The sequence below is a fragment of the Pecten maximus genome, chromosome 5 (assembly GCF_902652985.1).
Source record: "Pecten maximus chromosome 5, xPecMax1.1, whole genome shotgun sequence".
In the NCBI taxonomy this organism is placed as follows: Eukaryota; Metazoa; Mollusca; class Bivalvia; order Pectinida; family Pectinidae; genus Pecten; species Pecten maximus.
In genome coordinates this window covers 17,804,235-17,831,595 of record NC_047019.1, presented here as the reverse complement: position 1 = coordinate 17,831,595, position 27,361 = coordinate 17,804,235, and the positions used below count along the sequence as shown (strand labels likewise).

The 27,361-nt window shown below is 40.3% G+C and overlaps 4 protein-coding genes across 4 annotated transcripts; 3 read left to right on the top strand and 1 right to left on the bottom strand.

Moving 5' to 3' along the window:
- Positions 1-1,182: 1,182 nt before the first annotated feature.
- Positions 1,183-13,016, bottom strand: LOC117327367 (arginine kinase Oct f 2-like). Its single transcript, XM_033884309.1, has 6 exons — positions 12,718-13,016; positions 9,252-9,511; positions 6,264-6,412; positions 5,787-5,952; positions 3,413-3,614; positions 1,183-2,490 (listed from the first exon to the last, which is right to left on the bottom strand). The coding sequence occupies exons 1-6, from the start codon at positions 12,974-12,976 to the stop codon at positions 2,348-2,350; spliced, it is 1,179 nt and encodes a 392-aa protein (XP_033740200.1). The 5' UTR covers positions 12,977-13,016; the 3' UTR covers positions 1,183-2,347.
- Positions 13,017-15,668: 2,652 nt separating this feature from the next.
- On the top strand, positions 15,669-17,312 carry LOC117328335 (DNA-directed RNA polymerase II subunit RPB1-like). The gene has a single exon (XM_033885862.1). It carries the CDS (start codon positions 15,669-15,671, stop codon positions 17,310-17,312), a length of 1,644 nt encoding a protein of 547 aa, XP_033741753.1.
- Positions 17,313-18,081: 769 nt separating this feature from the next.
- On the top strand, positions 18,082-19,798 carry LOC117327366 (outer dense fiber protein 3-like). The gene has a single exon (XM_033884308.1). The coding sequence runs from the start codon at positions 18,484-18,486 to the stop codon at positions 19,234-19,236; it is 753 nt and encodes a 250-aa protein (XP_033740199.1). The 5' UTR covers positions 18,082-18,483; the 3' UTR covers positions 19,237-19,798.
- A 5,931-nt stretch (positions 19,799-25,729) lies between these two features.
- LOC117327365 (outer dense fiber protein 3-like) lies at positions 25,730-26,791 on the top strand. Its single transcript, XM_033884307.1, has one exon. The coding sequence runs from the start codon at positions 26,058-26,060 to the stop codon at positions 26,778-26,780; it is 723 nt and encodes a 240-aa protein (XP_033740198.1). The 5' UTR covers positions 25,730-26,057; the 3' UTR covers positions 26,781-26,791.
- Positions 26,792-27,361: the final 570 nt, after the last annotated feature.

Sequence of the window (27,361 nt, the reverse complement as noted above, 5' to 3'; positions counted from 1 at the left end):
ATTTAAACATTGACTGTAAAATTTAGATTAAAGTGTATAATTTACACATTAAAAGTGTAAAATTTACAGATCAAAGTGTATAATTTACCCATTAAATTGTAAAATTTACAGATCAAAGTGTATAATTTACCCATTAAATTGTAAAATTTACAGATCAAAGTGTATAATTTACACATTAAAGTGTAAAATTTACAGATCAAAGTGTATAATTTACACATTAAAGAGAAGCGCACTCATTTCTGATTTTATGATTGCGTGTTCTTTTCACATTCATCAGAAAACATCTTAATCCTTATTCTAAGAAAGTTAATTATTCACGATTTGAAGGTTTTCTATCCATCGTCGATATCATGAGTACTGTTTATCCGAAACTTATCATTTTTTCAGCAGTCATCTGTATCCTGCTAGTAAACAGAAACAATAGTGCCCTACTTACCTGTTACATATGCCCGACGTGACAATTAAGATTGTATTGGCGTTACAGAGTCCTGTTTATCTACGTGTTAATCTTATGCACGCACGGAAATTGCAACGTCTCATTTCAGGTAGTAATTTGTCTTTGTCTACCAGTCATGTTGGTGGTGATCGTACATAATGTAGATACATCTTATTACTGTTTTGTCTGTTTTTATAATTCCAAAACTGCATCGTTAACAATTATTTTGATCTTTTCTAAAAACTTCGTACTGAATAAAGCCTTTCATGCAATTTGAATTAGATTTCAACCCCAATTAGTGGTAACTAATATGCAGCCCCAAACCCAAGCTGTGTTGAAAGCAAAATGAATTCAAATCAGCCCATAAGTAAAGGTTACATTTCTTAATCATATGTCCGTTATGCAATTGGAAAAATAATAACATTGCTGTTGAAACCAGTGTCATCATAGTAGTTCCAACTGAAGTATTTTAGTATTGGAGTCCAGTAAATTATGTCAGTTTATAGTACATTATTGATGTGACTTCAGTATATGGTTTTGTTATTTTGTCGTAGTTGTTTTGTTTCGGTCATAAGAATAACTCTACTGAGTTAGTCGCACTAAAAATACACCTCTAAAACAAACAAAATCTGTAAATCTTGTTTGCATTAATCAAACAAATCTAATATTACAGTAATGTGTTTACAACCCTAATACCACCAATACCATACTCAGCAGGCCAACAAAAGCTTAAAACAACACCTTTCTCCTTTCATTTGTTTATTTTATGGGACAAGGCTAAATCGAAAAAATATCAATTTTCTTGCTGTCATATGCAAAATATAACAAGTTGAAGAACCATAATTGCTCTAATAAATATAGAAAACAAAACAAAAACTGATTATCACAATCAAATTTAATATTATAGAAACTCTAGAACTGAAGACTAGCCATAAAGTCCTGTCCCCTGCGAGACAAGACCCAGACATTCCGGCAGTGTACACCAGTATCACAGTCGTACCCTTATCAGATCAATATGAACACTTTCTAATGTAAAAAGTTAAACAACCAACAAAAAGAGGGTAAACCCTGCATAATTCCCCAAATGATTTGTCACTGCTGATTAAACTTGCGTGACAAGGGAAATAACTTAACTACAGACCAGTCATCAAAATTTTATGCAAAAAAGAAGATAAGTTGTAAAATGTCTGTTTTTTTTAACGTCTCATTTCCAGGAATGACTACATGCGTTTTGTATTTATTACTCACAGCTTATTTTGGCACACAGCTTTTTAATTACTATGCAAATACATTATACAACAAGGTGCATCCGATGGCTATCAACCAATCAGATATCAGCATCCCATGGCCACCAACCAATTAGATTTGTTGCCTTTGATGGCCACCAACCAATCAGATGTATGCATCTGGCTGGCTTTCCACTGATTGGATGGAAGGATGTGAGTATGAAAGGGTGTAAGCCAGCAATCGGATCTCCAGAAAGTGATCTAGCAGACCCCACATAAGGATTTCACACTAGAGGATAACAGTTTATAAATATATATACAAAGGAATAGGAAAATGGTGACAATATTGAATCATTTCCACCTTTTCTAGACTGCTGCACCATATCCTGGATCCCACAACTGGTCTTAACATGCAGGTATCAATTCAGCGCACAGATCTAGATTGTAACAGAACATTTTCGGCATCGGAGGCAAATTCTTGAGGCAATATGATCCCAGGTGTTCTAACCGCTGATGTTAATGTAACACACAAATATATCGACAGCAGCATCCCTTTTCCAGCAGAACAATCTAGACAAGAGCATATTCAATATCATACCATTTTCTAGGAGTTTTGGTCACACATAACATTTGTTTAACATAGTCATATTGGGTCCTTCAATATTTTTACAAAATTCAGTTCAGTCTATAAAGCTTTCTCTGCTTTCATGACTTCTACAATTCCGTTCTTCATTTCCATGATAGCCTCAAGCTCGCTCAGACCCAGTCTCCTCTTGTTGGAGATATCATACACACCTCCTACACTTTCTGTGTGCTCACCGTGGATTCCTGAAATAAATTAAAACATTGTTAATGTCAGTATCATTCTGTGTTTGTGCAGAAAAAAGTTCATGTTGTATTTAACTGTAATCTTCCCATCTTTTCAAAACAAAAGAAACCAATATTTAATTATTAGATGTATGTTAAACAGCAGTACTAATGTTTGGTTGAACTGTGTTACCATAAAACCAGTAAGATACTAGATGTTTGGTTGAACTGTGTTACCATAGAAACCAGTAAGGTACTAGATGTTTGGTTGAACTGTGTTACCATAGAAACCAGTAAGGTATTTGATGTTTGGTTGAACTGTGTTACCATAGAAACCAGTAAGGTACTAGATGTTTGGTTGAACTGTGTTACCATAGAAACCAGTAAGGTACTAGATGTTTGGTTGAACTGTGTTACCATAGAAACCAGTAAGGTACTAGATGTTTGGTTGAACTGTGTTACCATAGAAACCAGTAAGGTATTTGATGTTTGGTTGAACTGTGTTACCATAGAAACCAGTAAGGTATTTGATGTTTGGTTGAACTGTGTTACCATAGAAACCAGTAAGGTATTTGATGTTTGGTTGAACTGTGTTACCATAGAAACCAGTAAGGTACTAGATGTTTGGTTGAACTGTGTTACCATAGAAACCAGTAAGGTACTAGATGTTTGGTTGAACTGTGTTACCATAGAAACCAGTAAGGTACTAGATGTTTGGTTGAACTGTGTTACCATAGAAACCAGTAAGGTACTAGATGTTTGGTTGAACTGTGTTACCATAGAAACCAGTATGGTATTTGATGTTTGGTTGAACTGTGTTACCATAGAAACCAGTAAGGTATTTGATGTTTGGTTGAACTGTGTTACCATAGAAACCAGTTAACTCTTGTTTCAACACCATTTCATATCTTCAAGCCAGGATTTGACACTATTACATCCTCACCTCTGGGTTGCAAATTAAATTTAGCACAGATGTCTTCCAGCTTGCTCTTGTTTCCTTCGGTAGATGGAGCAGCAGCCAGCTTGGGGACCTTGATGTGGACACTAGCCCTGCAGGTGGTGCCAAGGTTGGTGGGACAGAAGGTAACATAACCACACTTCTTGTTGTGAGCAAAATCAAGCTTCTGGCTTAGTGTCTTTAAGGCCTGGAATTAGATTTTTAGATACAATTATAGCCTTTTCATAAGGTCAATACATCGTTTTATTAACATGAGAAAAAATACTGACCGAGGACAACCAGAAAAAAATTGTGAACGAGTATTCATACAATATCTATTTCAAATTTAATTCCTTAACATAGTATGGGATCTAGAGCACAGATTCTATAATATATATGCATATAACAAATAAGAAAGACAACTTTATGACTCGTGCCCTGACCTGGCCTCAAACTCGCGATCTACGTCACCCAATCGACTAGCCAGAAATACCTGCAGCTTATACCGCTGCGCCACATCAGTGTTCTTAAAAAGAATGTTTCAATGGCGCAGTGACAGTCGGCCCAATATTTTGACATGATCATTGTGGAAGTCGTCTATTAGATGATATGATATATATATACAGATACAATATTGAATGTTAGGATCCGATACCTATATTGGACTATTCCACCGTTATTACTTACTAGACCCTATAGATACAATATTAAATACATATATATTTAATATATAATATTCAATAAATTTTACATCAAAATGATTTTTATGCTATGACTAATGGAATCAAACAGTGATGTGATGATTAGACATGGTGCAGTATTAGTCATTTTTTTCCTTTTTTTAATGACAGTAAAATCAATATCAAACAATATTGAGACTTTAAAACAAAAACATTAGGCAATACTAAATGTCAATAAAATTGTCCATCATATATATTGTTTACTTATGTACAAAATTAAGCTATGCACACATGAAATTTTAATTTTGACACCAGTTTTTGAACTTGAAATTTTAAACTACAGTAAAACCTGACTTTATCACCACCTTCTGTTCTCTGTGATTTTGGCATATAACGAGTTTGGAGGTATATCGGGTTTGCCGCTCATACCCAAGTTTGCTGTCCAAACACTATAAATAGTGCTTCCATAACAATTGTAGACTTTGAAAATCAAAAACAGTTTAATCATATCAAAATATTGCATCAAATTTCGCATATATCTGCTTTGATAAGAAATAAGTATTAATTAAAATTATTTTCCAGATAATGTCATAGTAATTTGCATCACATGATCTAGTAATCGTAACATGATTTTCACTGTTACCTCGTTTAACTGTGTGCATGTTCTACCCAGCGCCGAAAAAACGTACCAATTGTTGTCTGTTTTGCCTTCAACTGACAAACTGACAAAACAAACTGTTGAAGAGATAAACATTTCTGATTGTCCCATTCAGCTGTAGAATGCTTGTGTTCTAGAAATTTGACGTTTCATCATTAACTCGCGTGAGTAATGTTTTTCGAACTTTGTCTGGGGTTTCCAGTTATTGTTAACATTGTCATTACGTGGTATGATACCTCTGTGTATCCAACATCTTACTCTTGTCTCTGGAGTAACAGAGTTCCATGATACTTTAACAAAACGTGAAGCATTATCACAAAAGTGAGTTTTATTCATCATAATTAACGAAACTTTCCTAAGGAAAGACCACAAAGCAATAGCCATGGTTCATTGATTTCATGTGTGTACACCCGCTCATGGTGTGTACAGCTAATTATCTGTCAGTCGGCAGTCAATCACGTAACAATAACATATTTACATGGTCGTGTCATATATATGACGTTTGTTTGCAAAGCTCTGGCATCTATTTATCGACCATAGACACCAAAAAAAGACAGTTTATTCCTTAAATAAACACGTCCTTCCGGACTCAATTTGGCGATGTTAACGAGGTCAAGATGATACTATTTTCACCGTTTGTTGTTGAAATATGATGGTGGATGGCGGTATGCGAGTTTGGCAGTAAAACAGGTGCATTAGCATGGGAGGAAATCCGTTCTGAATAAATTCATGGTGATACGCGAGTTTGTTGGTATAAAGGGTGGCAATATAACAGGGTTTTACTGTACCCAAAAGTAAACTCATTGTTAAGATAGATTTATAATAAATATTGAAGTATCTGATCTAATTAACTTCAGAGGATGACAAGAATAGTTGTGCTGTTTTATATACTTACCAAAAGGATAATTCTAACAAAACCTGTTTATTTTTATGTAACTTATTGAGTTGTTATCTGTATTTAATCTAACATAATTGACATTTCATCAGTTATACACTTGAAGAACTATGGAATTGATGCAAGCTTATTCAGCTTGGGCCTTACTTTGATAAGTCTCTTGTATACAGCACCGAGGTCACCACCCATCTGCATAGAGATAAAACGGAGATGGTCCTCCTCGTTGATCCAAGTAAGGAACTTCTTGTCCGTACTGAAGTAGATACCGCGACCAACGGGCCAGAAGTTGTAACCTCCAGCTTCCCTCAAAAACCTAAAGTAAAGCAAGTAGTTGTATAAGTTTGCATCATTTGAAATTGTGTTGCATGTGTTTGTGTTGGGTCAGATTATAATCCAACATGCAAGCTTGTATTGTGTCAGTTATAATGTCTAATATCAGGTTTTTCCAAGTTGCAATAAAATCCAATTCACAATGTAAAAACGGCCTTCAGTGTAAATGGTGCATGAAAATACAGACAGGGTTTTTAGTTCTATCCGTGGTTTTATGAACTCCGATATAATATCTGCTGAATCTTATTTGCAGGAAGTATGATTAAAGCATGCATAAAAGATTAAAATTCAGACCTGTCATCATTCTTGAAGAGGAAATGATCAGCAATAAGCTGTTTCTCGTCGTCCTTGGACATTGTCTCTAGGGAGAAGTATTTGCCAGCAAGATCCCCATCCAGGGTTTCTAGAGCTGCAATGGTCTTTTCTTCCATTTTCTTCCTTTGCTGTAAATGAAGAATTTTTTTTCACATCAATATTTTAAATTAAGGGACTAAATACTAAAAAGGCACCTATCCTGTAATTTTGTCATCACTTATTCAGCAATATCATTGGGTTTACCATCATTCAACATTATCATTGGGCTTATTCCTTATTCAGCATTAATATCGGGCTTATCCGTTATTCAGCATTAATATTGGGCTTATCATCACTTATTCGGCAATATCATTGGGTTTACCATCATTCAACATTATCATTGGGCTTATTCCTTATTCAGCATTAATATCGGGCTTATCCCTTATTCAGCATTAATATCGGGCTTACCATCATTCAACATTAATATCGGGCTTATTCCTTATTCAGCATTAATATCGGGCTTATCCGTTATTCAGCATTAATATTGGGCTTATCCCTTATTCAGCATTAATATTGGACTTATCCCTTATTCAGCATTAATATTGGACTTACCCTTTATTCAGCATTAATATTGGGCTTATCATCACTTATTCAGCATTAATATTGGGCTTGTGATCACTTATTCATTCAACGTTATTATTGGGGTAATCATACCTTATTTAGCATTATTTTTGGGCTTACCATCATTCACCATTATTATTGGGCTTATCTCTTATTCACCATTATTATTGGGCTTATCTCTTATTCAGCATTATTATTGGGCTAACCATCACTTATTCAGCATTATTATATATAATATTGGGCTTATCATTCCTTATTTAGCATTATTATATATAATATTGGGCTTATCATCCCTTATTTAGCATTATTAATATAATACTGGGCTTATCATCACTTTTTTAGCATTATAATTGGGTTTACCATCACTTATCTAGCATTAGTATTGGGCTTGTCATCCAATATTCAGCAATATAATTGGGCTTATCCCTTATTCAGCATTAATGTTGGGCTTACCATCAGTTATTTAGCATTAGTACTGAGCTGATCATCCCTTTTTCAGCATTAATATTGGGCTTACCATCACTTATTCAGCATTAATATTGGACTTATTCAGCATTACCGTTGGTCTAACCATATATAATCTACAATTTCATTTTCAGATCATTTAAGCACCTATTATCAGCTCTAGGCCTATACATGAATTATGAAAAAAAGGTAATTTGAAAGTAATTCTCTCTAACTGAAAATTAACCAAAATGTTTTTTATACAAAAATAATGACAATTTTTCTACTTTCCTGCAATAAATTATTAAATGATTTGTGAAAGAACATGTTATGTGTTTGAAATGTTCCTTTCCTTTGTATGACTGTATTGACTAAAGTCAACACAGCAAAATGTAAAAGGAACATTTTTTATATCTATGTATTCCTTTGTCTTATTTATACAACCAGTCTCAAATTTAAACATGAACAAGGGCCCGTTGGAGGGCCACAGCATACGCCCGCCGCAATATTTGACACTTGGAAGGGGGTAGTTTCACAGGTTGTAAAGCTTTAAAATGAAGTATCATTGTTGGGAAGTTGGAAGGAGATATTGATACACATAATGGTGTGTAGTCGAAACCGAAGGGCAACTTTAAATGATGAGATGTATATATGTTGCAAATATGGGAAACCTTGGTTTAGACACAACAACACAAAACTTAGTTTACATGTTTATATACAGAATATATACATTAAAAGAACCTCTTTGCAAAGAATCAGCCTCCTAATACCATTATTAACCGAATGGTGAGCAATTACAAAATCATCAAAGGGCAATAACACCGCAAATACGGGGGTAAGGGGCATGATTTTGGTATGTGACACTCCGGCTCATCAAGATGTACATTTGTGTCAAGTATGGAGAGCCTGGGTCGAGTAGTCCTGGAGATATGGTCCGGACACCATATGTGCCAGAAGTAAAATCATCAAAGGGGAATAACTCCGCAAATACGGGGGTAAGGGGCATGATTTTGGTATGCGACACTCTGGCTCATCAAGATGTATATTTGTGTCAAGTATGGAGAGCCTGGGTCGAATAGAATTGGAGTTATGGTCCGGACAAGTAAAATCATCAAAGAGGAATAGCTCCACAAATACAGGGGTAAGGGGCATGATTTTGGTATGCGACACTCCGGCTCATCAATATATATATTTGTGTCAAGTATGGAGAGCCTGGGTCAAGTAGTATTGGAGTTATGGTCCGGACAAGTAAAATCATCAAAGAGGAATAGCTCCACAAATACGGGGGTAAGGGGCATGATTTTGGTATGCGACACCCCCCGGCTCATCAATATGTATATTTGTGTCAAGTATGGAGAGCCTGGGTCAAGTAGTATTGGAGTTATGGTCCGGACACCATATGTGCCCACCCACCCGCCCGCCAACATAACAAAATACGTCCCGTCTTTCATCGGGCGTATAAAAACTAATGTCCAACAGAAACCAGCATCTAAAATGAGTGGGAAAATGCAGCAACAAAATAACCTTTGGATGTCAAGATGTTAGTGTCTTAGATGTCCTGGGGTTCAATCATTGTGGAGACATTACAAAAATAATCTCTTATTAGCCAGAACTTTTTATTGGCATAATCAACAAAGTTTCAAAATTTTTTATAAGTATTTTCTGTCAATTTGATTATGTACACCAATATTTCATAATAAAATACAAATCAGTTATGACACAATCAGGGCCATACAAGCAGTTGTAAATTGATCTAGCTAGATCTATGAAGAATTTTATTTCCATCAATCAAATATCTTTTCTTCATGAGTAGATACTTTTGTACATTTTTGACAAAAAACATCTGATGAAATCAAAACTTAAGGAAAATATTCCTTTAATCAATAGTATTTCTGATGATAACAATCATTTTTAACAACTTACATCCTTGGTAGCAGCAGGTGGGAATGGGAACCCGGAGTGACTCCTACCCACGCGGACACGGGTACTGACAATCATCTCATTGTCAGGGTCCAGATTGCCCAAGTCCAAGTTGTCCAAGTCACCAAAGTCTGGAGCAGGGTGCTCCACCTTTTTGACCTTATGGTAGTCCATAATGACTGCATCGAGAACAGGGGCAAAGGTATCGTAACCTTCAGGGTCGCAAGCGTAAATACCAACTCCACTGTCCAAGTTCAGGCATCCTAGAAATACATGGAAAAAGATATGTTTCTAAACACCAGGTATTAATGTTAATTAAACCGTCAATTTGAAAATAATCTCTTGGCATCTTTACATACATTCTTGCATATGCTAAATGAATTAATAGTCAGTAGTGACAGTAGTGACAAATTGCATATTTTTAGACAATCTGAACACAAAACATTTGAGCATTGATCATGAACTGTTTTCAGTTGGCAGTTATGGTTGATAATGCTAAATGGACATATATAGGCAAATCCAATCATAAGTTACTTAGCTTACTGTACTGCACTGTCCTGTTTTGTATTCCAACTTTCTTTTAAAAATCACATTTTAATTATTTAATCATATTTTTGCAAATTTGGACAAATGTTAAATAATTTTCAAAGACTTTTTTTTAAATTGTTCACTTCATAATAAGGAATACAGCTGAAAATGCATATGAATCTTTGATGTTTAAAACTGGTGTTTACTTTAATATCCAACTCAAAATTGAAACAAGTCTCACTGGCTATCAGCCCAAAAGTTTTTGTAAATTGCACACTTGATTATCTGCCCTTACTTTGAAACTCTACAATGAGATATATCCAAGAGATCAATAATTATCAATTATAAATCTTATTTCTATTTCTAGCTGAAGAAGGTCAGTCTAATTTACATATATAAAATGGGTATAAACCCCATTTGAAATTGGAGTGCACTGTACATGTTTAAGTTGAAACCAAAAATGACAATAAGAATCCAGGATCAACAACTGAATGCCCTTCCTCCACTTGCCAATAATTGTAAACATATCTATTGGTGCTACAACAGTGATCCGTGGGGACAATACATCGCGGTGTAAATGGCATGATTCAGTTCAGATTTATTTTTCTCATTTCTTACATGACAGGAATACCCATGTTTGCATGCGTATGGATCAGATCATTATCGGTTTCTGCGTGGTAATAAGCCTAATTAGTATCACCCAAAACCAACATGGTAGCAGAAGTATTTTCATCAAGTGACTGTTAAGAATGGAAAGAACTGCCTATTTCATTTAAATCACATATTTGGAAACATTTTTAGTTCCGTGTAACTGAAACAGATGGTGTTAAATTATTTCATTGATTATTTGCAAAATAAATGTAGCGCGATACACATTGTATCGTGAGATGATTATCACGATACATATCTTATCTTAGGGAAGCGTATCATTACTCGTATCTATATAGTTTTACTGAACAATCAATTTGACAAAAGAAAAAACAAAATAACCAGAGGAAAGCAACTCTTATAATGAATAAACTCCTTCATTACTAACTCATTAGTTCATAGTTCTCAACGTCTTTAATTTTTAAGTATCTCCTTACTTCTAGTGATGTGCCATATACACTTGGTATGTTACATGATCATCTACCGAGTGGGAATGGGGATATAAATATACATTTTCTATAACAATCTCAAACTTGGTGGTATTGGTTTAATATTGGTTTGGTTTGGTTTATTTTTTTCAACGTCCTATTAACAGCCAGGGTCATTTAAGGATGTGCCTTGTTTTAGTGGTATTGAACAGGAGATAATATAAACATATATACATGGAAATGAATCCATGTAATTAAAAAATGATAGGAGTGGGGTTGGGACATATAGTGAGAGCCTGGTACAACCCTAGTCTACACACACAAAGTACATTACAACAATAATACCACCAATGCCTATTACAATTTCATGCCAATTGAGGTATAACTTTATTGCTAAAAAAAATCCAAAATCACTTTAAACTCAACTCTTTAAATTTTTTGTATCCAAGTCGCATTTATTCAATCATGAAACACCATACTAATGCCAAAATAAGATTTATCTGGACATGGGAAAGTACCAAAATCGATGCAATACTTCTGATGGAGCAACAGCAAGTTTTTAAGTAGCAAATTGCTTTCAGTAAAAATATTTTAGTGAAACCGTCATAAATCAATGCAACTTTAAATAACATATTGAAAGATTTACTGTTTAAGCAATTTTAGGTAACGAATCCATACTCGGACCGGCTGGTTTATGATAGGCAATTTTGTGGTGGTTTTTCCAAACATGATGATCGAGTCATTGCAAAACAAATTTTCAGAAAACAATTTTTTTTTCACATCTAAAGCTTAATTTGAAACAAATGAAAAAATAACTATGATTAAAGTTAATTTAGATACAAATATTATATTGATACAAATTTTCACTATTATGCAGTCTCCTTATCGATTTTGTTCGAGAAATTTTATCGGTGTATATCATAATTCATTACACAGTGTGGTTACTGTGACTGTATACATGTACTCTCAAAACCCGTATTTTGCCAGGTATTCTTGAAATTTGACCCAGTCCGAAAGTGGGAAAAAAATTGTCAGTATCTTTTCTGAAAATGGGAAAATTCGGTGAACATAATGTATGTAGCATGCATTTAAGAGATTTTACTTTGACTGAATGACTTATAAATTATCATCATCATAATACATTTTATATGTATTAATCTTAGATATTCTAGTTGGTTTTGGACCTTTGCTGTCACTTGTGTGGTGCATTTCCAAGGTCAGGTAAAATACAGGGCAACAAATTTTCAATCGAGGCCCAATGCAGTCCCCTACAGGCACCTGTTAAAATACATGTAAAATTATTTACCTTTAAATTATAAACATTATATCTAAACATGAGGACATGTTCATAATCACAGACTTCCGTCCATGGTAGTTTCATACGTGTTTTATTCGCATTTCCAAGTGTTTTTACTAAGTTTCTGTAAAACTATTGAGGGGAAATAACTCTAACAGACTTAAATCATTGAGAGGACAAAAAGTCACAAAATATACAGCACAGTTTAGTTACCATTTGTTGTAAGAAAAATATTACATTAAAAAACTTCCAATAATACGTATTCCTTGTGCATTGTAATCGAATGTCGACATAATATTTTAATCCATCTGTTGTTTTAAACTAATTTCACAGTCAAAGTACAATGTAGTTCTCTTTTTAAACATTATTTTTCTCAGAATATTTCCCTCACATTATACTTTTCCACGTTTCTTCAGCAAAGCTATGGGTCCGGATCATTGCCTTATCTACACAAGTTGGAACACATTCCGCTGTATATCAGTTCTTGCGCAATGCGCGAACATCACATCACATTTCCAAATTTGTAAAACGCACTCGCACACACACGCACGCAATTCACGTCCCTCACCTGACTGGATACAATCCCCAAGGTCACCGCCAATGCTTGTTTTCAAATCCTTCAAAGCATCATATCTTTCCTGGGTAAGATGCTTTTTCAATAAAGATTTACAATCTTTTGCTGCCTGAAGTTTCGCCCATAACTCAGCCACTGGGATTTTCTTGTATTCTGGCTCGGCCGACATTTTTGTTTTTTGTGTAATTTGCTGCTGTTCCGAGATGAGCTGACTAGTTTGTGTGTTTAGCTGGTCTAGGTACCTCCGATACATGGTATAACTTCTCGCTTGCTTTTATACAACCGTCGCTCTGGAAAATGGAATATCTGTCGTTTGATTGGTTACGCTCCTAGCAACGTAGGAAGATTAGCTCAACGGAAGCGGGCAGTCCGCTTATACACTTAGTACAGTCTGGGTTGGCGAGGGTAGCGCACGGGAAACTCGCTCTCACCTTTATGGTCGAGATTATATACCGGTCTTGAAAACACACCACAAAAGAAATTCCACCGATCTCAATTGATTTGTTGATTTAAAACGAATTTACTTTACCTATTAGGACATTCACATGTGTATACACAAATACCTGTATGTGTGTATCAACTATTGATTCGATGGTCAAACGAATAGACAAGGGTCGTCACTGTGTTATAAGGTGGTCTACAATTTCGTTCATGATGAATTTAACAAAAAAATCATTTAGAAACCATGTAATGTAGCGTATAACTTGTTCTGGTTTTAGTGAAATTATTTAGCGACAGTGAGTAACAATATTAGCATATTGGTGAGTTAAATAATTTATTAAATTAAACACAGTAATTGAATTGTATCCTTGTTTTTTTTTAACCTTGGATGACTAACCAAGGACGTGCATCTATGTACTATCACGTACGATTGTAACATGTCCGCCAGGTGTGTGTGTGTGTACACGTACACTTTCCAAATCTATTTCTGGTACCTTTTACGTTATGCTAGTATATGTATACTTCATAAAATCTAATTCTCATTCAACTAACCTGTATTTGTTTTCATCAGTGCTATCCCCGACCCCCACTCGCCAACACACCACCCCTTAGCCTCTACCCCTCAACATCTTTATTGCGTATAATGTTAAATGTTATATATCTTGTATACTTATAGGCCTCAGGGCTTTTTGGTAACATTGAACTTGAACCCCCTAATCCCTTCGGTCTGGTCCTAGTTAGAAAATACATACCACCATGGTAAAGCTGTGAACATGTAAATGTATTGACCAGCCGAACGTGATGAGGGTATTGCAGTAGCTGATGTTTTTTACAATTTTTTTTATCCCTTACCGTCCATCAATGCGTTTCGTTGTACGAGTCAGGTGAAAACCCTCCCCTCAACCCCACACCTGAGCGGAGCCATGTCCGACTCTCCTGGATTACCCCCTCACCACAGTCAACCCCTCACCTGAGCAGACCCATGTCCGACTCCTCCTGAATGATTACCCCCTCACCAGAGTCAACCCCCTGAGCGGAGCCATGTCCGATTCCTCATGAAGGGATACCCCCCTCACCAGGGTCAACCCCTCACCTGAGCGGAGCCATGTCCGATTCCTCATGAAGGGATACCCCCTTCCAGTAATCCATATATGGGTCAAATCTGACACTCCAACAAACCCCCAGCCACCTCCCGGAAGTGATACCCTTTCTCCGTCCACCCATCCGCTGCACAGGGTCATGTCTAAATCCCCTCCCCGTCAACCCATCCACAGAAAACGGGTCATGCCCGAGTCCTTCCACTGCACGGAGCAACATCTGACTCCAGGAAGTGTACCCCTTCCGGTCCATCACTCCGCTGAACCGGTAAGGCTTGACTCATTCGGAAGTAAGGTGTCCGCTCACTTTTACCGTCACTCCATTACTCCGGAGGTCCGATAGTCCGACGGCCCAATAGTCCGAAAGTCCGAGTTAATTTTTGATGGTTTAATGTTGGATCATAAGTTTGATTATTATATGTTCGATGATAATATATAGTGTTTATGATAACCTACATGATATAACTGATGATGATATTTCTTATGATACGTTGATACTTGGATGATAATATATTAGGTGATGATGAATTAGATGATATGTTTGATGATGATTAGTTAGATGATATGTTATATGATAATGAGTTAGATGATGGTATGTTCGATGATAAAGAGTTAGATGATAATATGATAGATGATGATGAGACAGATGACGATATGTTAGATGATTAGTAAAATGATGATCTGTTAGATGATGATGGGTTAGTTGATGATATGTTATATGATGATGAGACAGCTGATGATATGTTGGGTGATGATGAGTCAGATGATGATATGTTAGATGATTAGTAAAATGATGATCTGTTAGATGATGATGGGTTAGTTGATGATATGTTATATGATGATGAGACAGCTGATGATATGTTAGATGATGATGAGACAGATGATAATATGTTAGATGTTGATAAGTTAGATGACGATATGTTGGGTGATGATGAGTAAGAAGATATGATATATCGTACGTGGGATTATGATACAATCCGGTGGATGATGTTATTTTAGAAGATTGTTGCATGGTGTTAAATAAAAGTTGGTAAAGTTTTTAAATTGTCGTATTATGCGTTGATAATTTCAACTCTCTTCAAGTTTAACTATCAACAAAAGCGTAATGTGAACCATAAGTATGAAACCAATGTGTAGCATTCAACCAACAAACGACTAGACAAAGACAAAGCATTCCTGGTAAATATATAAACCTTCATTGAAACTTAAGGGTAAACGATTAATAATCCACGTGCCTCACATATTACGAGATTTCCGTGCTTAATCTATGTAGCCTTGATTTATATATCGGACTTCCGGACTATATATGGAGACTTCGCCCACCCCTCACCGCTGTACGGGGAAATGTCTATCATACACCCCTACCATCCCCGGAACCCCGCCCATCCCTCACCGCTGTACGGGGAAATGTCTATCATACACTCAAAACATCCCTGGAACCTCGCACACCCCTCACCGCTGTCCGGGGAAATGTCTATCACACACCCCTACCATCCCCGGAACCTCGCCCACCCCTCACCGCTGTACGGGGAAATGTCTATCATACACCCAAAACATCCCCGGAACCTCGCCCACCCCTCACCGCTGTACGGGGAAATGTCTATCACACACCCCTACCATCCCCGGAACCTCGCCCACCCCTCACCGCTGTACGGGGAAATGTCTATCACACACCCCTACCATCCCCTGAACCTCGCCCACCCCTCACCGCTGTACGGGGAAATGTCTATCACACACCCCTACCATCCCCGGAACCTCGCCCACCCCTCACCGCTGTACGGGGAAATGTCTATCACACACCCCTACCATCCCCGGAACCTCGCCCATCCCTCACCGCTGTACGGGGAAATGTCTATCACACACCCCTACCATCCCCGGAACCTCGCCCACCCCTCACCGCTGTACGGGGAAATGTCTATCATACACCCAAAACATCCCTGGAACCTCGCACACCCCTCACCGCTGTACGGGGAAATGTCTATCACACACCCCTACCATCCCCGGAACCTCGCCCACCCCTCACCGCTGTACGGGGAAATGTCTATCACACACCCCTACCATCCCCGGAACCTCGCCCACCCCTCACCGCTGTACGGGGAAATGTCTATCACACACCCCTACCATCCCCGGAACCTCGCCCACCCCTCACCGCTGTCCGGGGAAATGTCTATCACACACCCCTACCATCCCCGGAACCTCGCACACCCCTCACCGCTGTACGGGGAAATGTCTATCACACACCCCTACCATCCCCGGAACCTCGCACACCCCTCACCGCTGTACGGGGAAATGTCTATCACACACCCCTACCATCCCCGGAACCTCGCCCACCCCTCACCGCTGTCCGGGGAAATGTCTATCACACACCCCTACCATCCCCGGAACCTCGCCCACCCCTCACCGCTGTACGGGGAAATGTCTATCACACACCCCTACCATCCCCGGAACATCGCCCACCCCTCACCGCTGTACGGGGAAATGTCTATCACACACCCCTACCATCCCCGGAACCTCGCTCACCCCTCACCGCTGTACGGGGAAATGTCTATCACACACCTCTACCATCCCCGGAACCTCGCCCACCCCTCACCGCTGTACGGGGAAATGTCTATCACACACCCCTACCATCCTGGAACCTCGCCCACCCCTCACCGCTGTCCGGGGAAATGTCTATCACACACCCCTACCATCCCCGGAACCTCGCCCACCCCTCACCGCTGTACGGGGAAATGTCTATCACACACCCCTACCATCCCCGGAACCTCGCTCACCCCTCACCGCTGTACGGGGAAATGTCTATCACACACCCCTACCATCCCCGGAACCTCGCCCACCCCTCACCGCTGTACGGGGAAATGTCTATCATACACCCCTACCATCCCCGGAACCTCGCCCACACCTCACCGCTGTACGGGGAAATGTCTATCATACATCCCTACCAACCCCGGAACCTCGCTCACCCCTCACCGCTGTACGGGGAAATGTCTATCATACACCCAAAACATCCCCGGAACCTCGCCCACCCCTCACCGCTGTATAAATCTTGTCTAATTCCAAACAAAATCCCCGTTGATCTACATGAAAGACATTTTTTTTAATTATGATGAACTCCGTACAATGTGTTGGTCCACCTATTGTGTTAGTTGTAAAGGGTTTTATACTCATGGTATTGACATATCAATGAATACGAGACAATAGGTCATATATATGTTCCGCGACTGAACAGACAATAATTAACGGTCTCCTGTATCGCTATACGTACAGCCTCCGCCTACAGTCCGGTTTGAAATGTGATATATTAATTGTAATATGTACATTTATATATTGTAGTGTTTAAAATATGCTGACTACACGATATCTACTCTAGGTACTAGTTATAAAATATTTATGTTGATTATTTACATGTAACATTACTTATACATTGAAATATAGAAGAGAACTACCACCTTAAGTGAAAGACAGTAATACCTACATTGTATCAATCAGCCAATGGGCGATTGTCCGTCAATATATTGAGCTTTCTATAAAAAATCATATAAAGTATATATACATCTTTGTGTTGGTAACAGAGCTCTGTTTCCCCTGGCTTAATTTGGTCACCCTAACCGTGTCACTGTTCAACAGTCAAACAATCCGACATGCTTACTGGCTCTTCCATGGGATATGTCTAGTATATTTAACTGGTTACCAATCTACAGATCTCACACTTTGATAACCATTGAAAAATATAATACCAAATACAATTTTATCGATAACTCATGCGCAGACACTTCTTTTGAATTGGGTCTAACCAAATACCCGATAAAAACTCCACTATATCGAAAAGTACAGAATGGCTGATAGACGGACTATAGAAATTGGTAAGGCACCGCGCCAACATTCATTTGTCAGACTGCTAACGGTTGGCGATTAATTATGTATAGAGTCCATGTATATATCGAACTTTCCAAGTGTGGAGCGTTCTAGTGTGTTCCTTACCTAGGATACCGGCTTTGAGTGTCAAACATCAGACATTATGGTCTAAACACACGACAAGGAGCTAACACAACCGACACTTATATTTCTCGTCAAGGAATCATCTTCACTAAGATATTGAAGAAGTATTTTTTGTGATTTGGAAAAGATACGTAAGAAATATGAACTGAATTTCGTGTTTTTGAAAAATAGAACTGTGAATTGGAGTACATTACGGCAATAGTGTAGGAAGAAAAACGTTAGCAAAATGGTGTACAATTATACGAAACCTCGGGCCCCTATAGCGGCCATGTACAGTAGCCCCGGGCCCTGTTACGGCCTCCCGGGAATCATTGGTGGAAAAGGTCATGACCCTCGGAGTGTCCATCATAAAGGGTCATCTTATTCGTTCGGAACACGTCACGGAAAGTTCACGGATGACTGTAGTCCTGGCCCCTGTTACTTCCTCACCAAGTACTACCGTGACGGTAAGGACGGAACTCCACACTACTCCGTGTACGGTCGCCAGAGGGAACTCACCACCTTCAATGTCCCCGGACCTGGGGCATACAGCCCTGAACATGTTGGACCTCAAGCCCACTTCCGTCCTGCTGCGTACAGCTTCGGTGCCCGACATCGGAACCGAAGGACGGATAACGTGCCCGCTCCTAACCACTACTCTCTCCCACCTATGACTGGTAAAACCGTACAGAGCAGCAAGACACAGGCACCAATATATTCCATGAAGTCTCGCCAAAACAGGGGCCACTTTAGCGAAGACCTTGCCGGGGCTCCCGGGCCCGGAACTTACAAAACAACCACACCTGGTACGTACAAAAACAAGGCTCCGATGTATAGTATGACCGCGCGCAATGCCATGCCCGGAGATAGTACACAGAAACCCGGCCCAGGGGCTCACTCCCCGGAGACGGTCAGAATCAACAAAAGGGCAGCTCCTAACTACAGCTTCGGGATTCACCACTCCCCGTACATCGCGCCACTCATCGTTGATGCGGAGTAGACCCGGGGTGGTTACTGTTTTTCGAGACTTTGTTAGTGATATTGCTGAACATTCATCCAGAATCGGGTGTGTTCGATGTATATTGTGTACTTCGTCATCAGTTCGTGTCGTAGGAAAAATCTTTGAAATCCGAGATGGTATCCATGGAAATATATCGTGGACATTCTCCTTGGAAACACACGTTGCATACAATAGGGGACTCGAGAATCGGACATCGTCATGTCATAGCGATATAACTAGTGCCTTGTAAAAGACTGAAATGGTTTAATCGGTTTTTACTTTTTTTTGGTCTGAAACATACCAGAGTCTTCACTACGAGTCTTTCTGAAAACAGGATGTGTACATGTTACCGTATTTTGTAGGGATATTTGCCGGTGAGTTATGTCCAATTACGATGGTCAAAACTGACCGATGTGATATCGTGTCCAGTTAGTTTAACGTCTGCTCACGACACGGAATAAATATATATGATGATTTGTATTTAATTTATAGGTGTATGTAATCCAGTTATGTGCCCAGTTTTTCTTTTCTGTGCACAATAAATTGCTCAATGTCAATCACATTAGCAGTGTTTTCTCGTTTGTTTATAGATGGTGTCAGCGTTTTCTCGTGTTTGTTTATACATGGTGTCAGCGTTTTCTCGTGTTTGTTTATACATGGTGTCAGCGTTTCCTTTCGCTGACCGAAAGTCACATTTTTCATTAATAGAAATGCAATTACATTGAAACTACAAAATGGTACTGTAAACATTTTTAGCTTTTCATGCTTATTTTTAGTTTGCTTCTCGGGTTCTTTAATTCTGTATTAACATATGCAGTCGATAGGTTAGAACTTTACGTCCAGCAAATCCATTTGACAGTTATTGAAATGCATGAAATGCAAATTTAATCATGCAAGTATAATTTAGAAGAAAAAATACTTGTGCTCGGAAACTGGTTTTCCCGCAACCTTGAAAACAAGCTGTGTCACCTCCTTTCATCTACTATTTGTCCATGCCACACAGATAAGACTCGGATATGTAACAAACACAGATATAATGTATACGTATGTACTGTAGTAGTGGGGCGACTATGTACATCTGGGGCTCCATGATGTAGTAGCGGGGCGAATATATACATCCGGGGCTCCATGATGTAGTACTGGGCGAATATATACATCCGGGGCTCCATGATGTAGTAGTGGGGCGACTATATACATCCGGACTCCATGATGTAGTAGTGGGGCGACTATATACATCCGGGGCTCCATGATGTAGTAGTGAGGAGACTATATACATCCGGGGCTCCATGATGTTGTAGTGGGGCGACTATATACATCCGGGGCTCCATGATGTTGTAGTGGGGCGAGTATATACATCCGGGCTCCATGCTGTAGTAGCGGGGCGAATATATACATCCGGGGCTCCATGATGTAGTAGTGGGGCGACTATATACATCCGGGGCTCCATGATGTAGTAATGAGGAGACTATATACATCCGGGGCTCCATGATGTAGTAGTGGGGCGACTATATACTTCCGGGCTCCATGATGTAGTAGTGGGGCGAGTATATACATCCAGGGCTCCATGATGTAGAATTGGGGCGACTATATACATCCGGATTTATGCTGTAGTAGGGGCAACTATACACATCCGGGGCTCCATGCTCTAGTAGTGGGGCAACTAACACATCCGGACTCTATGCTGTATTGGTTGGGCAACTATACACATCCGGGCCTCCATGCTGTAGAAGTGGGACAACTAAACACATCCGGGCTCCATGCTGTAGTGGTTAAACATTCACAGACATCCGGGGCTCCATACTGTAGTGGTGGGAAATCCACAGTCATCTGGGACTCCATACTGTAGTGGTGGACATCAACAGACATCTGGGACTCCATACTGTAATGGATAGACAGACACAGTCATCTGGGACTCCATACTGTAGTGGTGGGACATCACAGACCAGTGGGACACAGACACCCGGGGCTCCATGCTGTAGTGGTGGGAAATCCACAGTCATCTGGGGCTCCATACTCTAATGGTGGGACATCCACATTCATCTGGGACTCCATACTCTAATGGTGGGGCAGTCACAGTCATCTGGGACTCCATACTGTAGTTGTGGGACATCAATAGTCATCTGGGACTCCATACTGTAGTGGTGGGACATTACAGACATCCGGGGCTCCATACTGTAGTAGTGGAACATCAACAGACATCTGGGACTCCATACTGTAATGGTGGGACATCACAGACACCCGGGGCTCCATACTGTAGTGGTGGGAAATCCACAGTCATCTGGGGCTCCATACTGTAGTGGTGGGACATCCACAGACATCTGGGGCTCCATACTGTAGTAGTGGTACATCACAGACACCCGGGGCTCCATACTGTAGTGGTGGGACATCACAGACATCCGGGGCTCCATATTGTAGTGGTGGACATCAACAGTCATCTGGGACTCCATACTGTAGTGGTGGGGCATCCACAGTCATCTGGGACTCCATACTGTAATGAATAGACAGACACAGACATCCGGGGCTCCATACTGTAGTGGTGGGGCATCAACAGACATCCGGGGCTCCATATTGTAGTGGTGGACATCAACAGTCATCTGGGACTCCATACTGTAGTGGTGGGGCATCAACAAACATCTGGGACTCCATACTGTAGTGGTGGGACATCAATAGTCATCTGGGACTCCATACTGTAGTGGTGGGACATCCACAGACATCTGGGACTCCATACTGTAATGGATAGACAGACACAGACATCCGGGGCTCCATACTCTAATGGATATAGACAGACACAGTCATCTGGGGCTCCATACTGTAGTGGTGGGGCATCAACAAACATCTGGGACTTCATACTGTAATGGATAGACAGACACAGACATCCGGGGCTCCATATTGTAGTGGTGGACATCAACAGTCATCTGGGACTCCATACTGTAGTGGTGGGGCATCAACAAACATCTGGGACTCCATACTGTAATGGATAGACAGACACAGACATCCGGGGCTCCATACTGTAGTGGTGGGACATCACAGACATCCGGGGCTCCATATTGGAGTTGTGGACATCAACAGTCATCTGGGACTCCATATTGTAGTGGTGGGGCATCAACAAACATCTGGGACTTCATACTGTAATGGATAGACAGACACAGACATCCGGGGCTCCATACTGTAGTGGTGGGACATCGCAGACATCCGGGGCTCCATATTGTAGTGGTGGACATCAACAGTCATCATGGGCTCCATACTGTAGTGGTGGACATCAACAGTCATCATGGGCTCCATACTGTAGTGGTGGACATCAACAGTCATCTGGGGCTCCATATTGTAGTGGTGGGACATCAACAAACATGTGGGACTTCATACTGTAATGGATAGACAGACACAGACATCCGGGGCTCCATACTCTAATGGATAGACAGACACAGACAACCGGGGCTCCATATTGTAGTGGTGGGACATCCACAGTCATCTGGGACTCCATACTGTAATGGATAGACAGACACAGTCATCTGGGTCTCCATACTGTAGTGGTGGACATCAACAGACATCCGGGGCTCCATACTGTAGTGGTGGACATCAACAGTCATCTGGGGCTCCATACTGTAGTGGTGGACATCCACAGTCATCTGGGGCTCCATATTGTAGTGGTGGGACATCAACAAACATCTGGGGCTCCATACTGTAGTGGTGGGACATCAACAGTCATCTGGGGCTCCATATTGTAGTGGTGGGACATCAACAAACATCTGGGGCTTCATACTGTAGTAGTGGGACATCAACAGTCATCTGGGGCTCCATATTGTAGTGGTGGGACATCAACAAACATCTGGGACTTCATACTGTAATGGATAGACAGACACAGACATCCGGGGCTCCATACTGTAGTGGTGGACATCAACAGTCATCTGGGACTCCATATTGTAGTGGTTGGACAGTCACACACATTTGGGGCTCCGTGCTGTAGTGGTAGCCACACATCTGCAACTTCGGGCTGTAGTGTTGGGACAACCAAAGACATCCGGGACTCGATTCTGTATCAGGTTGCAATAGGACAACCACAGACATCCGGGGGTCCATCATCTGGGGCTCTATTCTCTAGTAGTTGGCAACCATAGACACCCACTGGGGCAATCAAATACATCCGGGCTCTATACTGCAGTAGTGGAGCAACCATAAGCACACGGATACAAATATTGTATCAATGTAACCAAAGACACACTTGGTTGCATACTGTAGCGGTAGGACAACCATAAATACATCCGGTTAAGTTCTATATTGTAGTAGTGGGATAGCCGTGGGCATCCGGGGCCTCTTACTGTATTTAGTGGGACAACTATACAAATTCGGGGCATCTTACTGTAATAGTGGGACAACTATACAAATTCGGGGCCTCTTACTGTAATAGTTGGACAACTATACACATCCGGGTCCCCCTACTGTAATAGCGGGGCAACTATATACATCCGGGTCCCCCTACTGTAATAGTGGGGTAACTATATACATCTAGGTCACCCTACTGTAATAGTGGGGTAACTATATACATCCGGGTCCCCCTACTGTAATAGTGGGGTAACTATACACATCCGGGTCCCCCTACTGTAATAGTGGGGGTAAAACTATGATAACATCTAGGTCACCCTACTGGTAATAGTGGGTAACTATAGTACATCCGGGTCCCCACTAATGTAAATAGTGGGGTACTATACACATCCGGGTCTCCCATACTGTAAATAGTGGGGTAACTATATACAATCCGGGTCCCCCTACTGTAATAGTGGTGTAACTATACACAAGTTCCGGGTCCCCCTACTGTAAATAGTGGGGTAACTATATAACATCTAGGTTCACCGACTGTAATAGTGGGGGTAATATATCATCCGGGTCCCCCTACCTTGTAATAGTGGGGTAACTAGACACAAATCCGGGTCCCCTACTACTGTAATAGCGGGTGTAACTAATATACATCCGGGTCCCCTACTGTAATAGTGGGGTAAACTATATACATCCGGGTCCCCCTACTGTAATAGTGGGGTAACTATACACATCCGGGTCCCCCTACTGTAATAGTGGGGTAACTATATACATCCGGGTCCCCCTACTGTAATAGCGGGGCAACTATATACATCCGGGTCCCCCTACTGTAATAGTGGGGTAACTATATACATCCGGGTCCCCCTACTGTAATAGTGGGGTAACTATACACATCCGGGTCCCCCTACTGTAATAGTGGGGTAACTATATACATCTAGGTCACCCTACTGTAATAGTGGGGTAACTATATACATCCGGAGCTCCGTCTGTAGAAGTGGGCAACCGTAAACAGAGATAGAAACACCCATACTTATTTTTTAATCCCCATAATCAAGGTTTTCACAGAGAATGTATTTATAGTAACCCTATGTGCTTACAGTAACTATGTACATATTGTCACACGCGTTAGCACGGTTTTTATCCAGTCCTTGTTATGCATTGATTTAATCATAACTTGTAATCGGAGGTATATATCGACACATATTCGTTCGAAACAGAAGATCCTATATACATGTACATGTATCTGCCACCGTAGAGTCTACGATAGCTCAAGTTCGTGTTTGAAGTATAAAAATCTCTGCCATTTAATTCAATTGATCATTTTCCAAATTAAGTATGCATAATTAGAAACCAAGAAAAACCAACACATGGAATTGGAGACATGTTCAACCAGGTCTTACTCTGAGAAATCGAGATACCAATACTATATATGTGCTGAAATAAAAAATGGCTCCTACAGTAACCTGGAATTAAGTACACGCACTATTTGGGGAAAATGAATAGATAAACCAATGTGACATAATAAATATTCTTTCCGCACTTCCTGGAATATGTTGCTCATATGACGTAACTATAATTTATGTTTTCGTTTAGGCCAACCCGGAAGTTACATTGTTTGAATTCAACCTAGAAAATCTCGGTAATGACTTGACCGACTTTTATACTTTTTATTTCGTTTTAGGTATTCTTTTTTGAATGGTTTAATGAAGATCAGCGTTAATCTATTCCTTTAATGTGAATAGTTCTGAACCTGTTGTTATATAATTGGAATTCACTCAAGATTTTGCGCAACTATTACCTTTTTCACTGTATTGTCTCTATGACAACCTGTTGCTGTTGGTAAATAACTATTCAATTTTATTATCAGTCTAGTGTTATAATCAGATCAAAGACTGATTTTTTTGACATTTTGAGGTATTTAACAGGTGTGATTGGGGATAATTATGATATTCACACGGCTATCAACGTCGACGTTATCCTTGTCATCCCATTGTGGACTTCTCGTCAACAAATACCAATATTTAAATGTCCACAATCTGCCAATAAAAGTTCAAACATATGCTCGCGGACATGTGTATTGAACCGTGTCTACCTGTACAATACCTTAGAATAGAAATACCTATGTACATAGGTGGGACCTTTAAAAACTGGTGTCGTATGTGAACGATTCCGGTTCAGAGTTTTCGAGTCACTACATGCAGTCTACACGAATAAATTTACACACGATATTAGTACTAGCTCACGTAACACTTATATTATATAGCAACTCTTGTTTTGATTGAGGCCCGACGTGTTTACAGCGTTGGTAAGAGTCATTTCCGTGATAAACACATGTAAATCGGACGTATACTCGAGTTAGTGACTCGACAGTGTTCATATTATATGAAAGTTTAATGAGACTGGACGGCAACCAGGGAAATTTTTAACTCGGAAATTCCACACAGGTGTATCTCTGAGGCGGAGATGAACTGATTCTTCTGTACAGGTGATATAGAGCTTCCTTTAAAGATATGGCGTACCGTCATACCCGCCCTCGGGCCCCCATAGCAGCCAGCTTCTCGGGTCCCGGGCCCGTTTACGGATTACCTGGTCTAGTGGGGCAGAAATCTCACGACCCACGGAGTGTTCATGTGATGAAGCCTGCCCATACCTTTGGTCATCGCGTCGGACGGAACCAAAAGGACCGAAGTCCTGGTCCGAGTAAGTACTTTCCCAATTCCAAGCTGTATAGGACAGGGATTGATGGTACGCCCAAGTATTCGATAAGTGGGCGTCACCCTTCAAAGTCCAAACATGGCAGCCCTGGCCCAGGGGCGTACAACACCGAAAAGTCGCACTCTAACCCTAGGAATGCCTTCAGCTTTGGGGGTCGCCATCGAAGCAGGAAATCCGGACGAACACCCGCGCCAAATTGTTATAAAGTGCCGGGTGGTATTGGTAAAACAGTACAGAGTGGTAAGAGACAAGCTCCTATGTACAGTTTAGGCACCAGACGAGCACTGACAGCAAGTAATAGCAAATCCCCGGGCCCAGGGACATATGGGGTCATCAAGTCTGAAGTCTACAACCCAAGACCCCCAGCATACAGCATTCGACCTAGGTGTGGGAGCATACAGGACAAGTCTCGAAATCCCGGCCCTGCAGCATACCAACCAAACAGACAGTCCCGGGGGTCGGGATGTAGTTTTGGTATGCGCCACTCGAACTATACAACACTTCTCATTGCGGGCTAAGAGCAGGTATCGAAAAAAACGACTTGTAAAGGTGAAGAGGAGCCATTGAACTACCCACTGATGAAGTGTGAGTGTCACATGACCTCGATAATGGATGTCAATTGCAGATATTTCAATCACCGGAAGTCAGGATAAAGTGTTTCTAATATTGTGACGATCTAGACCAAGATTCGTGTTATACGCCTAAGTCGAAGTGTCGGTGCTGATTTAGAAATGGATGGGTCGTACTCTTAACACTGTAGTTACTGTGAACCTGAATTTACTTGATAGAAAACAGGAACAGTAGATATAAAATTAACCGGAAGTAGTGATTGTGCGCATGCGTTAATGTTTTTATATGGATTATTTGGTGTCATATATTTACAAGTGTACGTGCCTAAAGCTGTGATACAAAGCTGTGAAATGACTATATCAAATGTAAATGGATATATCACCAGACGTGGTACCATGGTATCTCATAACGGGGACATTTCGGTCAATATTGACTATGGTATCGTCTACGTTTACTATGTTCAGGATCCCAGCTCAGATTCTTTCAGGGTAAAACGTGCAGTAGACTTGCTTAAGATATTTTATTATTT